This window comes from Myodes glareolus, chromosome 11, assembly GCF_982192425.1.
Source record: "Myodes glareolus chromosome 11, mMyoGla1.1, whole genome shotgun sequence".
In the NCBI taxonomy this organism is placed as follows: domain Eukaryota; kingdom Metazoa; phylum Chordata; class Mammalia; order Rodentia; family Cricetidae; genus Myodes; species Myodes glareolus.
The window spans coordinates 26461694-26481360 of record NC_142036.1 but is presented as its reverse complement, the minus strand read 5'-3'; the positions used below and the strand labels follow the sequence as shown (position 1 = coordinate 26481360).

The following is a 19667-nucleotide window of genomic DNA, read 5'->3' as shown; positions in this document are numbered from 1 at the left end:
GGGCAGTTTGACTCCTGGAGGCTTGTGGGGTATCCCAGGAATGTCCTAAGAGGTCATTCCTAAACAGCAAGGCCACTATCTCAGGTCACAGCAGAGATTCATATTATTTCCCAAGAAGATCTTGGGCCACCACCAGCAGCCTCTCTTAAGAAGTCTGCAGTGGCTTCAAGATACTAGAAGTCCAGGCAGGGAAGCCGTGATGTCATCCTTGCCTTCAAACACCAAGGAGGTCAGTCACAGGCAAACCAAGAACCTCTCTCATAGCATGGTCCAGATAAATTCCAGATAAATGGTGCTTTAAAAAGGCACCATTTCCCTACCAACCCATCACCAAGAGGTGATTAAAATGTCTCCAAGTCTCACCAAATCAGACGGGCTGAGATCCCTTATGAAAGAATTACCATGTGGGGCTTCCCGACTCCAGGTGGGCTCAGGAACGGGGCTGTCTAAACAGACAAACTGGCTAAGAGAGATGCTACATGACCTCACAGTGACTGCCCAGGATCCATGAACGCCAGCTACTGCCACAGTAATATATGAGGCTCTCGCCAAGCACCAGTTCAGATACACCTTTTCCAAGTCTCTGTCTCTCACTGTTTGCCCAGCTGGGGCCACATGAAGCCCTGGGGACAAGAAACACCAGCTCACCATGTTCTGAGCTTCATGGGAGTCAATCCTCACGGCCAGGTTTACAGAGCGGCTGGTGTCTTACCAATGGAAAGGCAGGCTCAGAGGGGTTAGAGCTGGCTCGAGGTCACTCAGTCAGTTCCAGTGACAGTCTGGATAACAGCCATGTGCACTGCACTTTACACACGGTAAACCTTAAGAGGCTAGAAGACGACTCCGGGGAGTCAGAACAGGAACGTTCTATGGAGTACCCGGGGGCCAACCACAAGCTGCTGTATACCTGGTTCTCTGCCTTTACTCCGAGGCTCCTGCCGTTCCTCACCCTGTACCCACTGCGCCCACTGAGTCCCAACACCTTGTCCTTGGCGAGACGCAGATAGGAACTTTGCACATGTGGGGTGGGCTAAGAATCTACCCTAAACTTTAGGGAGCAAGAGCCTAGGCTTCAGTAGAAATCTCTCTACTGCTTCCACTCAAGAGATTATCATCCTTCTAGCACAGGCTGGCACACAGCCAGCCAGTATAACCAGGTCGTGATTTTCTCTCTCTCTCTGTTTTTAAGACAGTGTGGAATGAGGAGCTGGAGATGTTTGTGGCTCATGGAGCAGGTGGATAAAGCCTGTCTTACCCACAGAAAGGAAGGCTCGGAGAAGTTGACCAGCTGGTTCAAGGTCACTCAGCCAGCTCCAGGAGGAGTCTGGATATGGGGAGAATATTCATTTACCATACCCAAAGCACCGAGTTCCATCCGTAGCATGGCATAAATCAGACACATATGAATGCCTACAGTCTCAGCACTCTTGGAAGTGAAGACAAGGGATCAGAAGTTCAAGGTCATCCTCAGCTACACAGTGAGTTTAAGGCAAGGCCAGCCTGGGATACATCAACTTGTTTTTTAAAACAGCGAATGAAATGGTGCATACAGTGAGGTGGCGGGGGCGGGCGGGGGGGCAGTAGAGAGACAGCTGGTTTCCTTTCCAACTTGACGTTTGACCTTTTCTAACTTGCCCATCTCTTGGCAAAACGTCTAGCCCCATTTATCTGCAGGGTCAGGACGGAACAATAACTTCCAGGGCCACAGCTTCGAGTCCCTAGTGGGGAACGGCCAGGCCGTCCTTCCCAGAAGGAGCTGTCCCTGCTGAGTGGAAGCAGAGAATCAGCGACTGCTGCTCTACCCCTCCGCTGACTCCTACCTCAGGCAGAGAAAACCCAGAGTCATAACTGTAGCCCACAAGGTCCACCACAGGCTCTCCCTCCACCCAGGCCCGGCCATGAAGCCCCCTCTCCAGAGCTCGCTCCTTTAGCTCCTCTGGGCCTATCTTCCATAAGGCCTTCTCAGCAGGGTGTCCCAAGCCACTGCGACCACCTACTTACTTTTCACATCAGCAGTCCCTGCAAGTTCCCACCCAACCTTTCCCTCCTCCCTCCAGCAGCACCGACCACCATCAGCATCCTGCTTATGATGCAATGAACACATCACCTGCCTCGCTGGCCCTTCCCCACCAACAAGTGGGCTTGGGTCTCTGTTCACTAATACAGCCTTCTGTAGTGCACAGTAGGTACTCAATATTTATAGGATTGATGGAATGAAGGGGTAAATAAATAAAGAATGGTCTGCTGATAACTTCTAACAACAATCTATAAGCATTTGTCCTCATACCCATAGGTAAGTGTAGTCTTTACCTCTCCATCAAGGAGACTCTTCGCAACAAGATGGAGACCATTACAGAAACCCACAAGCAATCAAAAAGCAGAGCTGTGGCACCCAGTCCCAACTGACACATCTACAAAACACTCCCACACCTAAGGCTCCGTGGTTATTGACGGAAGACTTCAAAAACTTTAATCGTTTTTCCAGTCAGGGTCTCCTATTTCTATAGCCCAAGCCACCAACTGATGATACAGCCAAGGATGACCCTGTGCTCTTCCCCACTTTGGGGGTTTGGGATTATGCCAACCACACCCAGTTCCCATACACCACTGTCTCACTATGTGGCCCTCACTGTCCTGGAACTGAGTTCTGCCACCTCTGCCTTTCCCAGTGCTGAGATTAAAAGGGTGTCAACATATCCACCCTGTTGAACCCAGAACTGTATGTGTGTTAGGCAAGCATCCTGCTCTACTTCATCCCCAGCTCGTTTTTCATCTTCCTAATTTCTGCAAGGAACTTCTTAAAAAACAAACAAACAAAAAAACCCATGGTCTCACTACATAGCCCTGACCGGCCTGGAATTCACAGAGATCTGCCTGTTCCTAGGGGGCCAGATTACAGGCGTGTCACCACACTCAGTAAAGGGCATTTTTAAGAGGCTCTGAATGTTAAGGGAACTGAGTGGTGAGGCAACAGGCTCCAGGCTGTGGGTGCTGTGACCAAGGTCACAGAGACAGGGTGAAGCAGCAGGATCAAGCCCCGGGCTGGGGCTGCAAGGCCCGCAGGCTCCTGTTGACCTGCAGGCAGCTGTCTTTCAAAAAGCTCTCTCAGTATGACCAGTGTGACGTTCATTTGTCCTTACTGCACACAGTAAAGCTTTATTTTAAGCAGTGTTCCCCCTGTACAAAACATGTGCTAGCTATAAGGGAGCCAGGACCCCAAAGCCAGGAAGACGTCCCACTAGCAGGCCCAGGAAGGCCCCATCAGCCAGGGGAGGAGTCACCCTCAAACGTTTCTCTGCATCAACAGCAGATACACCATTTGGGGTTTGTTTCATCCCTTTCTCTGCTTTATTTTTGTCTTTCTGAAGTCTCTTTGCCCTCTCCATGTCTCGGTGACCTTGCCCCATCTGTGGCTGCTCCTCACCACGGGAGGCTTTGGGACAAAACTATCTCCCACAGTGCTCTGCTCATCCCCATCACCCTGCTCACCACACACCCTACTCTCAGCGGCAGCTGAGGCCACAGGACCCAGGTTCTGGACGGACGGGCCCATGCATGAAAGTCCACTCATTCACACATTCCAGGGACACAGCGGCTTGAGTCAGTCAGGTCTCTCCTCTCGCCCGCTGTTTTCAGTCACATAGACTTGTCTGTTTTCTTTGCGCTACTTTTCACAGACTACTTCCATATTTGACTCTCAGTGGTCCTCCCAGAGGAAGGAAGTCCACGAGGGCAGAGGCCCGGTCAGGACCTGGCACAGGTGGGCACGGGCACTACACATGGCAGACAGCAGGAAGCGGGCAGATCTGGGAGGAAGTTCAAAAACACACTGACTCCTAACATCAACCTGCACAGAGGAGATGGAATGAGATGGGAGACTCAGGACTGGAACCTCAATAAGAGAAAAGAAACTGAGGGTACAGAAAACAGACAAAGAGGGCATGGGCAAGCTGCCTTTGGGGTTCTGGGGACTCAACCCCCTTCTTTCAAGGTGTTAACTTAACTGAGACAAACCACCATTTTCCAAAAAGACCCTTCAAAGAAAGGTACTGTAGTTGACAGTGTGCAAAACCAAAATCTTGCCCTCTCTGTATGGTGATATGTGCCTATGGTCCTAAGCTTGGGAGGCAAGGATGGAGGGAGGCTAGCCTAAGCTATATAGTGAGTTTCGGGGTTACATAGTGAAGCCCAATTAAAAAGAGAACTTTTCATTTCCAGGCACTATTTCCAGAAAATCGCAGAGACCGGCCTTAAAGAGGGTATGTGACTTCTCCAGCCATCTGGGTGATAGGTGAGACGGTTGAAATAGTCCACGTCCTTTCTTGGATGAGCAGTGCCAGCTCTTCATTCATTCTCTCTGTGACTTAACTGTTTGGCCCACACCGGCCCAGCCAGCCTTGGGAAGCCAGAGGTGAAGCAGGACAAAATCCTCTGCCCTCTCACGGTGCTCCTAGTGCCTGCCTGTGGTTTTGGCGCGTACTAAATCACAAGCAAATATTAACCATACTTGCTTCCAAAACAAATAAGGCCACGTGGAGTCTCGCTCTGGAATGTGATTTTGGCTGCAATTTTGGTTTGATGGGTTGGGAGATTCAGTTCAGCAAACGGGGTCGTTGGCCAAGTTCAGCCACCGATTTCCAACACAGACTCCAGGTTCCTGGGCACACCAAGCCCCTCATCCAATCAGCTCCATTACCCTTCACACAACACATCCTCACCTTTCTGCCCAATAACCTCCTCCCTGACTCTGTTTCCCTTATACTCTCACCCTGACCTCTCTGAGTCTACAAATTTGACATCCAACTGTCCGACCTCAAGACACACACCCCCAACCTGTCAATGCCACCTCTAACATCCTCCAAGTCTGGGCGTCCTCCCGGGGCCCTTGGATACCATATGTTTACAATATCCCCGTTCACAGGACCCCTGAGCACACCACACACACTCTGGTGACCCCCAGATGCCAATAGGCATGTCTAGGGGCCATACACACACAAACACACACACACACACACACACACACACACACACACACACACACACACACACACACACACACACACCAGCTTCAACTTCTTGGAAGCCACCAGGGTCTGGCCCCTGGCCTCCGGGGTCGGTGAGCCTCCCTGCCCTGCACGCCTGGACTCTGGGGCGCCGCCACCGCCCGCCGGCCCAGCAGCACGCCGCGTGACCGGAGGACCCCGCGTTTCCCAAGGGCCTGGCCCGTGCACACCGCGCGGCCTGCGCCTCGCCGCCCGGCCGCGCCCCTGCTCGCGCCCCGCGCCTCGGGCCTAGCCCCGGAGGCCTCCGCGATCCCGCAGCCCCGGTGCGCCCGAGCGTACCGTTGGCGATGAGCTTGGCCGACAGCTGCTTGACGAGCTCGGGGATCCGCTCCCACTGGCACTCAGTGCGGCAGCGCTCAATCTCCGTCTCCAGCCGCGAGCCCGCCTTCCTGGTCGCCATGGCCGCCCTGGCCGGCCCGGCGCGCGCCCGCAGGCCCCGCAGGCCCCGCCGCCGCCGGGCCCCGCGCCGCCTCCCGCTGCGGCCGCGGGCTCGGGCTCCGGCTCCCGGCTCGGCGGCGTAACGGGAACGCCGGCCCGGGAAGGGGCGGGGAGCGGGCGGCGGCGGGCGCGGCGGGGCCCCGGGCGCCGCGAGGAGCGGCCCCTGCCGGCCAGGGCCGGAGCCGCAGCGGGCCGGGGCGGAGGCCGGGAGGACAGGGAGGAGAGCGGGGCGTGAGGAGCGCGGGAGCCACTCAGGTGCAAGCCTGAGGCTGTGCGGGGTCAAGCCAGGGCAGCCATCCCCGGGACGCTCGGAGGCCCCGCAGGCCCGGGTGCCTGGTGTGAGGGGGCGTGAAGGGCGGGCCTGCCTCGGCTCGCTCTGCCATCGCAGGTTGCCGGTGCTGGCCCGTGCCCCTCCTCAGACTCCCCTCTGCCCCAGGCCGGCAGCCTTGCGCCCCAAGCTGCCAGAAGGGGCGGAGACTTCTCCAGAACCTGCTCGAAGTTCCTTAAATGTATGTTTGTGGAGAGTGAGGCCGGGGACAGTTGCACGCCCAGATGCCAGCTCCCTTGCCCTCTGAAGAGAATGCTAAGTCATCCGTGGGGCTTCCTGGTCTTAACCCTGGAACGGATAGCAGGGGCAAGGGTCTAAGCTGAGCATTCTTTCACCTGTGCATTCAATATTTGATAGGCAGTGTTTTGGGGCTGTGGAAGCGGAATGAAGAAGGCATCAAGCCTGCCTTGTTGGAGCTTACATTCCATTCACGGAAATGAATTAATTAAGCGAAATAAAGTAGCAAATTAGAAAGCTTTAAAACAAAAACAGCAGTATCCGGTGAGGAAGATGAGAGCCGGGAGAGTAGGATCTCAAATGGAATGGTTAGGACGGTGTTGAAGTGACGTTTAACAGTCTTAAAGGCGAGAGTCCTGGATATGGGGAGAAAGGCAGAACATTGAGGCAAGGCAATATTAAGAGCAAAGGCCTCGGATTTACCATATTGGGCGAGTTAGGAAAAGGCCAGAGTGGCTGCAGTCGAGCGGAGGAAGGGAGTAGAGCCTATGATCTCAGAGAGAAGCCAGTGGGAGTTCTAGTTACTGCTGGCCCTTGTGGACCATTAGCAAGACTAGCTCTCTCCCTGGTGTGGTGAGCTCGCAGTCAGGGCTGAAGAGGGGGCCTACATGTTAGGAATGGCAGGCACATCTGCAAGGTGAACATCTCCGGTTTTGGGATAGTTGGTCAGGGAACGTGGCTTCAGGGGCAGTGGGTGGGTGGGTGGGGTTGGACTCTGCAATACTGCTTCTGAAAATGGAGCTGTCATTCTGGCAGGACCCTGTCGCCAGGCTCAAGGGAATACCCTCATCTCCCCCCTCCCAGTGTGTCTGCTCCAGCTTTCCAAAGCTGTCAGCGAAGAGTTTCCAGTCATGCCCTGGGGCTAATAAAGAACAGACTTAGGGTCCCAGTTTACCTGAGCAGAAACTGAAACTCAGTCAGGGCCCAGAAAAAAAGAAATGCTTGAGGCTTGACTGGCACAGCACCCCAGGCAACCTGAGGCCTTCGGAGGTGATTGAAGCGGAGCAGATGGGACTCAGACACTCACGAAGGACAGCCCAAGGACAGGTGATAGAAAGCCAGAGGGAAGGGAGGCAAAGGAGTCTCCTCCGGAGCTGTTCCACACACACTTCCAAATATTAGTGAGAGATCTGTCCAAGTGTGTTTGCTTGGGATACTCTCCCTCTTCCAGATCAAGGTCTCAAGCCAAAGGTCACCAAGAAACCTTGGTCAGCTGACAGTCCCTGTGTGATCCAAGGACTGGCAGTTTTCCTGCCTTAGTGGCATGCAAAATAACAATGTCATAACATAACTTGGCCTCTGTGACCACAGTGGAAGGTGAAACACCCGTGTTTCCTGCCTGTTTCTCGGAGGAGCTGTTTTTCCCAGGGTGGGGGATGCCAGGCAGTGGCGTTTGACCCTACCCCCTCCACCTATCCCCAGTCGTCTTCTCTCCCTGTAACGTCTACTGTGGAATGCAGCGGTTAGATAGAGTGGAATAGACAAAGGCTGCCACTCTTAACAGCTCTGTGCCTCTTGGACACCACAGTCTAGAATCAGCTATCACGCAAAAAATACATATGACTCGCTTTGGATTGCATTAGGTTTTGAGTGTATCCTCCTGGCTTCCTATGTTGGGAACTTGGCCCCTAGGGTGGACCCTAGGGTGGTGAGGGCCCTCTAAGAGGACTGGTGGGAAGACGCTGGATCCAAAGGGAAGCTGCCCTGGCAAAGGACTAATGTAGCTGTGTGGGCGGAGCCCCAGCTCTCACAAGTGGGTTGTTGTAAGAGTGAGCTCCCATCTCTAGCTTCCTGTTTGTAGATGTAATGTTTCCCTCACCAACGTTGTATTAGTTACTTTCCATGGCTGTGATGTGTAGGTAGGTGGGGAAGCTAAACTGAATGCTGGGAGAAAGAAGGCAGAGTCAGGGAGATGCCATGTAGTCACCCAAGAAACAAGATGCGAGGTAACAAACCACGAGCCTCGTGGTAAAATATAAAATAATAGAAATGGGTTAATTTAAGATGTAAGAGCTAGCTAGGAATGTGCCTGAGCCGTTGGCCAAAGCAGCTTCTTTATTAACCAAGGGTAATAAAACATATTCATATAGAGGGGAATCCCACAGCAGTGATGTAATACCATAGCCAAGGCTATGAATTTGATAGAGCAAGAATGAGGGACAGGAAAGGGTTGGAAGGAGGAAAAGGAAGAGGAAATTTATGATATTGTATTATATCATATTATATGGACCAAAAAATAGCATGACCAAGGTGACTTACAGAAGGAAGAGTTTATTTGGGTTTCCAGCCCTGGAAGGGTAAAAGTCCATGATGGCAGAGCAGAGGCATAGAGGCCGAAGTAGAAAGCTGAGGGCTCACATCTTGAACCTCAAGCAGGAAGCAGAATGAACAAACTCAAACTGGCATGAGTCTCCAAAACTCTCAAGTGTCCAACTACATTCCTCCTCCAACAAGGCCATACCTCCTACGCATTCCCAAACAGTACCACTCCCTAGGAACAAAGTATTCAAATGCCCAAGGCTATGGGGGACATTTATCATTTAATCCATCATATATACATATATATGTATATGTGTACGTATGTATGTATATGTATGTATGCATGTATGTATTTCTACTGCACATCCTGAGGGCTTCACAAAAGCTGAGCTGAAACCAACACACCACACTCTTCAGAACCGTGAAGTAAATAAACATTTTTGCTTTATTTTCTTTCTTTCTTTTTTTTTTTTTTTTTATAAAGGTGACTTGCCTCCGGTGTGCCACTATAGTGAAGAAAAGTGAACTACCACACATTGCTACATTCCAGGCCTTCACATTCCACTAGAGCTGACACAAACCAGAACATTTTCAGATCATCCTCTTGAGTGACAAAATATGTCGGTTCAGTGGTTGGGGGCAGGGACTGATGAGCATGACCAAGTTAACCTGTCAGAAAAAGAGACTTCTGGTGTTCACTGTGTGTAGCCTGAGAGCTGGGCCCTGCAGTTTCCAAGACTCTTCCCAGCTAGGCAATATCTTCTTCTTTGCCCATCACTGGTCCTGTGATGGCCACCACCACATCGTCCCTGAAGAGGCATAAGTGACCCATGAGAGAAGGTCCCGGGTGAGATGACCTGCAGGTGGTACACAGGTAATCAGGAGGAGGAGGAGGTTATTCGTGCTAGGTAATAGCAGTTAGGTCAACATCTTATTCTCTGAGCATTCATTCATTCAGGAATTACGAGTTTGGCAAGCTTGTGAAGAATTGTTGCCTGGGGCTGGTAGAAAAGGAGCCACATAGAAGAGGTTGTGGGGGAAGTCAGACCTAAGGCAAGATCCCTGGGAAAGGTTGCCAGGAAAAGATAGATGGTTTGGGTTCAGAAGGTTGGGGCTAACAGGTAGCTATGGTAACAGAACCTGCAGTCCCTGTCCCCGTCCCCCTAGAATCAGGACAAGGGAAGCAGTCAGGGGAGAGCTTCAGGATGAGGAAATTGTGGGCTAGGCTAGAGTAGTGGATGACCCTAGGAAGGAGAAGGTGCTGCTGAGAGCAGGGGTCAGAGCTACTGTCCTTGCTCCTGTCTGGGCCTGGTAGGCCTGAAAGTTTTCACCCAGTTGTCCACGTGGTCTCTCACCCTTCCCAGTGGACTTTGCCCCAGAACTATGTCTCAGACAACCTTCTCTGGCCACCTCTCCCCCTCATTCTGCTGGGTGTTGTTCTCACCACCAGCTGTTCTGAGCTCACTCATTTGGAATGGATCCTTGGCCTGTCTTAACTGGAGGGAAGCTGCAGGGAGGCAGGGATTTTTGTGTGGCGTTCTTCACTGATGTGTCCCCAACCAGGAGACAAATGCCTAGCATGTAGTAAGCACTCAATAAACATGATCAAAGGGTCAGAGATGTAGCTTAGTTGGTAGAGCGATCACTTGGCAAGTAGAAAGCCTTGGGTTCAGTTCTGACCTCTGTGTAAAGGCAGGCTTTGTAACACATCCCTATGATCTCAACCCTTGGGGGGTGAGGCAGGAGGATCATCTTCAGCTCTTAATGCATGGTGAGTTTGAGGTCAGCCTAGGGTATGTGAAAATCTATCAGAGAGAGAGAGAGAGAGAGAGAGAGAGAGAGAGAGAGAGAGAGAAAGGAAGGTGGTGGGCTGACACCCCAGGCTCGAATCTCCTGAGGATATATCCCCAGGGGCATGCGTACCGACCAACAGAAGCAGACAGTTTGAGTTTAAGGGTGAGATGGAAATCTAAAAAAAAAAGCAATAAGACTTAAACAGGAAAACAGAGAGCAATTGTAGTGATATTTTATTGATTTAACTAATAAGCTTGCCTAAAAATCAGAGAAGCAGAGCAGCCAGTCACTAGAGAGTTTTTTTTTTTTAAGAAAACATAAAGGAATTTTAATGTCCAAACAGTCAGGATAAAGAACACCGACTCCATGACCCCCCAAGAGTCACTCAGCTTCTATACAGCACCAGAGAGGAAAATTTGAATGCATATTGCAAAGAAGTTCAGTTTAAAAACCTTAATTTCCTTACCTGATACTTCACCCAGGATGAAGTTTTTAGCTTAAAAATGATTTAAACGACTGAACACTGAAATTTAAACCACTGCCAGTCATGTCCCTAGAACGTCAGTCTGTCACCAGGGACGTGTCACCACCACCTTCTCAACAGCAAATCAGCGTGCAAATCAGCGTGCACTTGAGGGTCTGTGCAGTAAGAACATGCTGCTAACAAAAGTCAGTGCTGAGTCAGAAGAAGAGAGAAGCGACACTTTGCACAAAATAAATTACTTGTGTCCAGATGATCCTGTGCTCTGTGAGTTGCAAAGGAAGTAAAATTCTTTAATAGAGAAGAGTGCTGAGGCTACTAAAATACAAACAAAAGGCAGAAGACAAGAAAAAAAAGCTAAAAAAAGAAAAGAAAAAGAAAAATTAGCCAAAATAGCTTCCTGTTGTGTATGGCTTTTTTTAATTAAAAAAAATTTTCTTTAGTTTTGTTTAAACTGCTTTTATGGCCTGTCCTGATCTTTAGAAGTTTACAAAGAAATGAAATTTTCAAGTATTTAAAAGATGTATTCATCTTCCATAAGGCAAATTTCAATGTATTAGTACTTAAAAATACACAGTGACTGAATGAGACATCAGCACAATTGCATAGAATTGAGCCCCAGAGAAGCGCACGTTTCGAGCCGTCTTCCTGGGTTCTGCTTTCCAAGAGGACTGACTTAGAGAACAGGTTAGAATCAAGTGCTTCTCCCTGGAAGATGCAGGCCAGGACACGCTTCCAATTCCACAGGCCTACGTAAATGCAGGGAGCTCTCTGCAGGTCTCAAAGCCCACAATTCACAGGGACTCCTTCCTCTCTGATGTCAAGGAGGAGGTTGTGCTCATCACTGAAACCAAACCAAACCAAGAGACTCTGAAATGTACTAGAAATCCCAAGGCTAGAACAATGCCAGCAAAGAGCAAACCTCAAAAATAATGCCGGAGCTCCTGGAGACCAGGGACCAGAGAACCAAGTCAAGCCTGTGCTGAGAAGCCTTGTCTTCGATGGCTGTTTAAGAAGGGAAGATTTTAAGAATTTTTTTTGTTTGTTCATATTTTGGCCTCTGAATATTTAAAAAAAAATGTTTTGCCTGGCTGATCCTTCAGGCTAATTTTGGAGTTCTTAATGAATCCCAAGCCTGACAGAGGAATAATCTACAGTTTTACAGCTATCATTTGTACACATTAAAGAGGGTTTACTTCTTTAAGTAAATCTAAATAGAAAACATCAAATTAATATATTTCTTTACATACAATTTTGTGTCTCAAAATTCTTGAAAAACAAGAACAGATGAGTTTGTATCAAAGACCTCAAAGTATGTATGTGATGTTCACATGCAAATGCAAAATCTATCTCGCATCAACTCTTCATGACACCTTTAGGAAGGGAATGACATACAGAGTTTGCTAACTGCAAAACATCACTTGCGGAACTATCTTAGAAAACAACACATGTAAACATGGATGCTGACCCATGAGGCTGATGTGGGTGAGGCCTTAGCACACTGCAGTTTCCTTAGTCACAAATTGTTTTTATAGTTCCTGGTAGATGGCAAAGTTTATCACAGAAGATAGAAATCACTTTAAACAAATCCATCAGGGGATCCTTGAGGCCCCTTCTCATATAAAAACAAGATGAATGTCATTTTCAGTCCATCTGAGAAAAGCTTTCAATCTAAGTGGACATCATATTTTTTCATTTAAGAATATTTTACAGAATTTTCATAAGGCAGGACAAATTTGTGAAAAAGTGCAGTTACAAAATGATATAAACCAATAATTTACATTTAAAAATTCCAAAGGGTAACAGTAGAGATGATATAGGTCACACAATGCCTACTCTTTAAAACTAACACAGACCCGCGCACACACTGAAAGTTCTAAAGACTAGACTTTGCACACGTTGGTTTTTCTTTTTACATCTATATCACATGTTTTAAATCCTATCAGGAATGCAAACTAAAACTGCACGCTACGTTAGTGGAAAAAGTTCAACACTGTGCGATATTCTGCCTCTTAATTCTTAAAAAGTGGCAGCAATTCTTGCATTTGTCTTTGAAACAAGGATCTGAGAAACTTTATCAAAAAAGATAATGAAGGCAAAAGCTGGCAGACATCCACCCTCTTGTTCCTTTTGAAAACAATGTGGATGAAAAGTAATTTCGCGATTAAAAGATGGAATCTTTTAAATAAACACATCGTTATCTGGCATTTGTACGGACTGATCTGGTAAATCTTTAGGTAAACAGCAGCTTCCCTGCCCTCCCTGTGGCGTCAAGCCCCTGGCCTCCACTCTGAAGTCTCCTTTCACTGGGTCTCATACCCGGCCTCTCGATACCCAGCAGGCTGGTTAGGAAGCTGCCATTCTGTCCTTGAGGAGATGGCACACTGTAATCGGGTCCCATCCATGGTGCAGAAGACTGGGTCTGAAACCCTGCTGGCCCACGACTGGCCATACATCCCATGGGCAGGTACTTACCATTAGGCACATACTGGCCAATCTGTTGTGCATTTCCACACCACTGACCCCACTAGCCATATGCTGGTGGATATCCAATTTGATTTTGCTGCTGTTGCATGGGATTTATCATATCATATCATATAATGGGATATATCATAGCATAGCATAGCATTTATCATATCTTTGCCCCAGTAACACTTCACCATATGCCCGTCAATGATAGTACCATTAACAGAAACAATCACACGTGCTGCGCTTTCATGGGAATTGAACCGAACAAATGAATATCCTTTATCGGGGAAGACTCCAATTTCCATGATTTGTCCAAATGGAGAAAAAGTCCGATGCATTAGTTGCTCTGTCAGTCCCAACATCACCCCTCCACAGTACACAGCGCAGTTGCTGGGGCGAGACTGACTTACACCCTCATCACACGACAGTTGTTTGGTGTTCGACTCACATGTACTCTTTGGAGCTGGAGGCTTTCCGGTTGCCCAGTTAGTTCTGATTTGTCTTCCACCAAGCCACTGGCCAAACCATCTGCTGAATGGCATTTTCTGCATCCCACTGGTTGAAAAAGGAGACAAAGCCATATCACTTAGACTTCTCTGTAGCCATGTCTTTTACCATGCAGGCATCTGAAATTCTCCCAAACGGTGAGAAAGCTGCTTTGATGCCTTCAGTTGCGATTTCTGGGCTGAGGTCACCAACAAACACATGGAAGTGATTACTTGTATCTTTCTTTTGACCGCTGGGGGTTGTTGCCTGATTTACTTTGACATCCCCATTATCTTCCGCCCGTCCTTAGCAACCATCGCTGCAGCTGCACGACGATGCTCACGGAACGCCACAGCACAGTCTGGGCCGTTCCCCGCTGTGTCCATAATCATTTTGCAGTTTTCACAAGGTCCAGTCTGGCTAAAGAGCTGGAGGATGAGAGCTTCAGTCACATCTCGGGAAAGGTTACGGATGTATAGAGTCTGGGGCATCTCGTCCTCCATGGCTGCTCCGGTAGCAGGGGCACCTCAGGGTCTGGCTCCCTGCCCTTCGCTACCTCCCAAATCATTGCGGCGGCTATGGCTGAGGAAGAGTGGGCCTCCTCGCTTGGCTGGAGGTTTCCTTTGGCCGCAATTACACCGACTACAGAGTTCTTTTACCTCTACCAATGCTCGGACTGAAGGGGCGAACCCGTCCTCACACTGCATCTCCAGACTGCATTTGTTTCCACTGAACCTCAGACTGCATTGAGCTCCTGTCTCCTTCCGCCTTATATTCCTCTCTCAGTTCAGCCATACACTACCTCCCTAGTGCTGGGATTAAAGGTGTGGGATCCCAAGTGCTGGGATCACCTTTGTGTGAGCTCTGTTTCTCTTTGAGACAGATTCAATCTTGTATAGCCCAGGGTAGCCTTGAACTCACAGAGATCCCTCTGTCTCTGTCTTCTGAATCCTGGAATTAAATGTGCATGCCACCACTGCCTGGCCTCTAGTGGCTTAGCTCTGCATTCTGATCTTCAGGCAAACTTTATTTGTTAAAACACAAACAAAATATCACTACAAGCAGTTACTTCTAACCTCTGACCTTACACTGCTAGTAGCCTTGTAGACCAGTTGTCAGAACCAGGGAGTTTCTCAGCGGCCCTGGGAGGGGTGGGGTGGCCCATCTGAAGCTGAGGCCATGGGCAGCTGCAGAAAGGCTGGGGCTGAGAAGGTTCATGGAGGCCATAAGTATCAAGGGCTGTAATGCATTTGACTGGCTTTTAATTGTGTCATATTTGACGCATACAAAAATGCATATAATCAAAAACCCACACCATGAGACAGTAAGATGCAAACCAGCAAGGTGAGGCTACTGATTATCCCAGTGCCAACTGTCTCTAGATTTGGCATCTGCTGCACCACACTGTGGTTGGTTGTAAGTCAACTTTCTGCTGCTTTTGGTGAGTGTATTGTGTGCCTTATACATGGCATGGTTGGGTGCTTGGTTTCTGAGCTCCGTAAAACTTGCGTGCTGTACAATTCGTTTTTCTACTCACCAGGAGTTCCTGAACTCATCTGAGATTCACACACAACAGCTCCCCCGTTAGGGTGTTGCATGAATCCATGGAACATCGGCAGCTTGATCAAAGCCTCCAGAGCCCAGGGTGGCCTCTGTGAACAAGACTGTTGTTCACAGAGGCCACACCCATGTTGATTTTCAGAGCAGGGTTTCCAAGGATACGTGAACATAGCTCAGTGTCCCTTCCCCTTGCAGTATCTCGGGGCCCCGCCTTTACCCTCCAACCATCACCCGTGACTTCTGGAGCCCACCACAGGGACAGACTAGCTGGAAAGCTGCTTGGTGACAGCAGGTACCAGAGCTGGTCCTCCTGAGTCCCCATCCGCTGCCCCGTGCCGTGGATAGTTAGGTGAAGGAAGCTGGCTGGTTGCTCAGGGCAGACCCAGAATGAGGAAATCAAACCTGGGGGTGCTTTTAGCTTTGAACTCTAGAAACACACAGGATGCTTCAGGGTGCTAAGCCACTAGCAAGGCTCACCAGAGACATCTGAACACATCAGCTTTCATTTAAAAAGTAGGACACCCTCCAGGTTCCCACACCAAGAGACACTATTGCCATTGTCAGGACATGGGCAGAACTGAAATGTTTCGCTGAAACTATCAGCAGTTTACAGGCATGGATAATCAGAGGGGGATCCTTGACCTTGAGGAAGTCATGATTCCACTCTGGAAAAGCCCCGTGGGTCACCGTGGGCCCCCGTGGGCCCAATTCTAAGCTGTCTCTCTAGGGACATGACTTAGTCTGTATCCTCTGAGAAGGCCCAGGCTAGACCAGATTGGAATTTTACTTCTCAGCTTCATCCATGCTAACCTCGCACTGAGTGTGGACACCATAGCCACCAGGTGGCTATCTGTTCAAGACTGTGGATGCCACATGCCTGTGATGTTGACACTCAAGAGGCAAAGACTGCAGGATCACAAGTCCACGGCCAGCCTGGGCTGTTTAGTGAGGCCCTAGAGATCACCGTGTAACATTGGGATAGCTTCCTGGTCCTGTATCTGGCACCTTCCTTACCCTCTCTTAGAACAGTGGAGTGAGCATATAAGTTCACACTTACATGCGTAAATGAACCCAAAGACCAAAAACTACTCAAATACAAGGGAGAATACACCGCCAGGCTCCTAAGAGGGACACCAGGCTGTCCAATGAGCCGCCTACCCTATCAGGTGCAGGGCTGCTTCTTCCACACGTGGGGTGGTTTCATTTCCATGATGCCGTCGAGGTGATTCAGGCAAATGATGCTGAGAGTGTAGCTCGGTGAAGGTGCAGGTGTGTGCTCGTGTGCACAGGGCCCTGGCTTCAGTCCCCAGTCGGTGTGTATGTGCAAACACAGATATTCACAAATGTGGTTGTTCATTTCACATTCAGATGTTTAAAGGGGAATCAGGAACCAGGGAGACACATTGGTTTCGAAATTTTTACCACTTTACCACTAATAGAAGTTAACGACGAACAGCGAGGTTCACTCACAGTTAAATACATGGGTAGAGTGAGAAGTTGAGGCAAGAACCCAATTTTTTAGGGACGATGACCATACCAGCTGTCACCAGCATCCCGGCAGTCACACGCCCAGCACAGGAGACCTGCACCCTGACGGGCTAAACGGAATTACTTGGCTCCTCGGGATTTTCTCGCTATGGAATCCATTGTTAAAAGATGCCCAGGTTTGCAAACCTGCCTAGGAACTCCGCGGCTTGCATTTAGGCAGCTGGGCTAGCGGAGCTTTCTAGACTTCCAATGGGATGGAGAGGAGAGGCAGCAATAACCAGTGAGAGGCCTTCCTGATGAGGTCATGGATTCCCTCGACTTTTTCATTGGTGGCTTTTGAGATGCAAGTGTTGGGGGCGGGGATGACAGCGCCGGAGCCTGGGTCATAGCTTTCTCCAGGCCTCAGCGTGAACTGAGCTGAGTCTTAGTTGAGGAGTCTTAGTTGTCCAGAAGAGAAAATGCCCCAGGAGAAGGGGAGGGGGATGGGGGTGGGGGAGAAAGGCCATTGCCCATCAGAGACTGAGTTTCCTTATTTAATTTGGCATAATTGGATGATTTGGGTTTTTTTTGCGTTTTAATCCAGTCACACATGCTTTAACTGTTTGAAGACACCATGTCTGGTCACTCTGCCTTCCCTGTGGTGACCTCCTCCCCAACTTGAGAACACCCAATACCAGCTTTGTTTTTGTAGTTGTTTGTAACCAGAACAACAACCGAAATGACCTGGCCTGTCGGTGGGGCAGGGCAGACAGCAGAAGTGAGGCCCAGGTCTCTGCCTCCCCAGGGAACTCACTCATGACCTTGGGTCACAGGCTCTGGACTTTCCCCCACAGCAGGACAGCAAAAACCTGGGGCCTCGTTGCTTTTAATAAATCATTTTCCTTTCAATGTACTGCCCAGAATAGCCTGCGGTCACCAGAGGCTGACAGCGCTGTCTATTTTAGGACATTATTTCCTGATGACAGTGAGAGTGGATGGTGCATCTCCATGGCTGAAGGGCTGGGCAGACATTACACTGGCTCTCCCCACCAAAATGTCCTTTTAAAAAAGTGTATGCCTTCATTTTATAGGACAACTGATTCACAGCCCTAGCGAATACAGAAGGGGGCTGCCAGTTAAGGGAAACACGGACGAGGAGAGCCCCAGCCAGCTCTCTCTCTTGAAATACAGAGGAAATACAACCTAAATACAGGGTGCTGAGAGACTGAGGCAGCCCAGCCACCAGGGCACCTGCGCTGGCCAAGGAAGAAGAGTGTCAGAAGGGGAGAGGCTTTTGTCATGCTTTTAGCCTCCTGGGACCAGGTGGTGAGGAAGACCCCCCCCCCCCCGCCCCTCTTTAGAAGCTTTAAGTGGCAGGCACCTGCCATGCTGGACAACTTGGTGGCAGCCTCAGGCCCCTCCGAAATCAGGCGTACATTCCACCCTGGAGACTCCTGGGCCAGAGCTGTTTGGGAAGCCTTGTGGGCAGGGCGATGAAGTTCAGCAGAGAGGCGGTGCTCTCTCAGGCCGTCCAGCTCCAAGAGATGTCCTGGCCACACAGCAGCTTAGCCTGGGCTCTTCCTGAGCTGGTGGGCCTCCCGTGATTTATGCCGGCTTATCTGGCTTGGGCTTGAAGGAAGGGGCTTCCTGCAGGAGCAACAGGCCCTCGCCGGGCAAGAAGAGGCCCAGGCAGGGGAGATGGCATCAAGCAAGAGCAATTTGCAGGGGAACAGAGCAGGGGAGGAAGAGTCTCCAAAGTTTTACTTCAGATGAAGTCCTGAGGCCGCAGGGGGGGAGTGAGTCAAAGCCAGGTCATGTGGGGGCATCCGGCAGCTCCTCTCAAGAGTCACACAGGGTCATGGGAACAGCAACGGCTAGGGTGAGACGTCTTCCTGCCAGTCGGATGTCTTCCCTTTCGCTGCTTTCCTGGTGTTTTAAGATGCATGGGCTTTCCCCTCGTCAAGTGTAGGGATGAGTCGGGCAGCTCCCATGGCTTAATCCCGATGCCTTGTTGACTATCTCCTCAAGCACTATTTCAGCTAGGGTAAAACTCTGTCTACACTGCCAGGTAAGGCTTTAAAGTGCCCTTGCCCGACCCACACAGCTTTCCAGGTTGTGCCTTCGATGGGTGCAGCTCCCAGCTCTGCCTCCTGAGACAGCTTGGAGACTCAGGAGGACACTGGTGCCTGAGCACACTCTTCCCAGTTGGGAAGCTCTGGGGCCGTACCGCAGTCCCAGGGGCAGAGTCTCTCGGAAACAGGGTTTGAGAAATCAAGGGATACGTGGAGCTAGAGAAGCTGAAAGAACCAAGGGAGGGCAAAGGAGGGGCAGTCCCAGACGGTCCTCCCTGCTCTCCTCTTAGGCACTGTCTGCAGTGCCAAGAGCTAAGAGCTGTCTCTTTTCTCTGTAGACAAGACAAACTCTCACCCTCGGCTTCCTCGGGCTTGCCAGGGGTAGGGAGCAGAAAGGAGAAAAACGACCCTCGGGGTCTGAGCTGCTAGCCGGGCACCATGGATCTCACAGAGCGATGGACAAGCTGGGGACATGTGCCCACAGCCAGCATTTAAGAAGCACAATCCAGAAAGAAGGTCAAATGAAGCTGAGGACCTAACTATCCTCAGCTCTTACCATCCTGGGTCCACAAGTCAGCACCTGTCTCCTCTGTGCCTCTATATGGCACCTTCTCATTCCCTCAGGCCTGGTAGGCTGGGGACTCCTGGGCACCACTGGCCATGCCCAGCAGCCAGGGACAGAGTTTTAGCCTGTACCTGGAGGCCCAATCAGCTCACTCACTGGGCTTCCCTGTGAGCTACTCATTAGCCTCCCCCCAGGCTTCTCTCCACAAGGAAGGGGAAGTTAGCTTTGCTAGTTTTCCTCTCTCATCATTTTCCTTAGGTTCTGTGCTTTGATTACAGTAAGCGCCCACCATCCTGAAGGAGGTGGTCTGGATACGCATTTGCTTTTCCCAGCTGTTGAGTCTCAGCCACTCCCTATTTCCCAACTCCCTAAAAGTGTTCAACACGCTATCCCGGTTTTGAATGAAGGGGCACTCACTGTGGGGACTGTCATGCCAAGAGGTCACCGA

At 50.1% G+C, this 19667-nt stretch overlaps 1 protein-coding gene and 1 pseudogene across 10 annotated transcripts in view; both read right to left on the bottom strand.

The window, feature by feature from the left end:
• Window positions 1-5501, bottom strand: part of Ttc7b (tetratricopeptide repeat domain 7B) — a 215952-nt gene extending 210451 nt beyond the window's left edge. For 6 of the 10 annotated variants that reach the window (XM_085697829.2, XM_085697833.2, XM_085697836.2 and 3 more), the window contains exon 1: window positions 5343-5501. In XM_085697829.2, coding sequence (XP_085553955.2) covers window positions 5343-5463 — 121 coding nt within the window. In that variant the 5' untranslated portion in view covers window positions 5464-5501. The remainder of the gene's footprint in view (window positions 1-5342) is intronic. The other 4 variants (XM_085697837.2, XM_085697832.2, XM_085697835.2 and 1 more) reach the window with 1 other exon arrangement.
• A 7402-nt stretch (window positions 5502-12903) lies between these two features.
• On the bottom strand, window positions 12904-14058 carry LOC125409922 (cytotoxic granule associated RNA binding protein TIA1-like; annotated as a pseudogene).
• Window positions 14059-19667: the final 5609 nt, after the last annotated feature.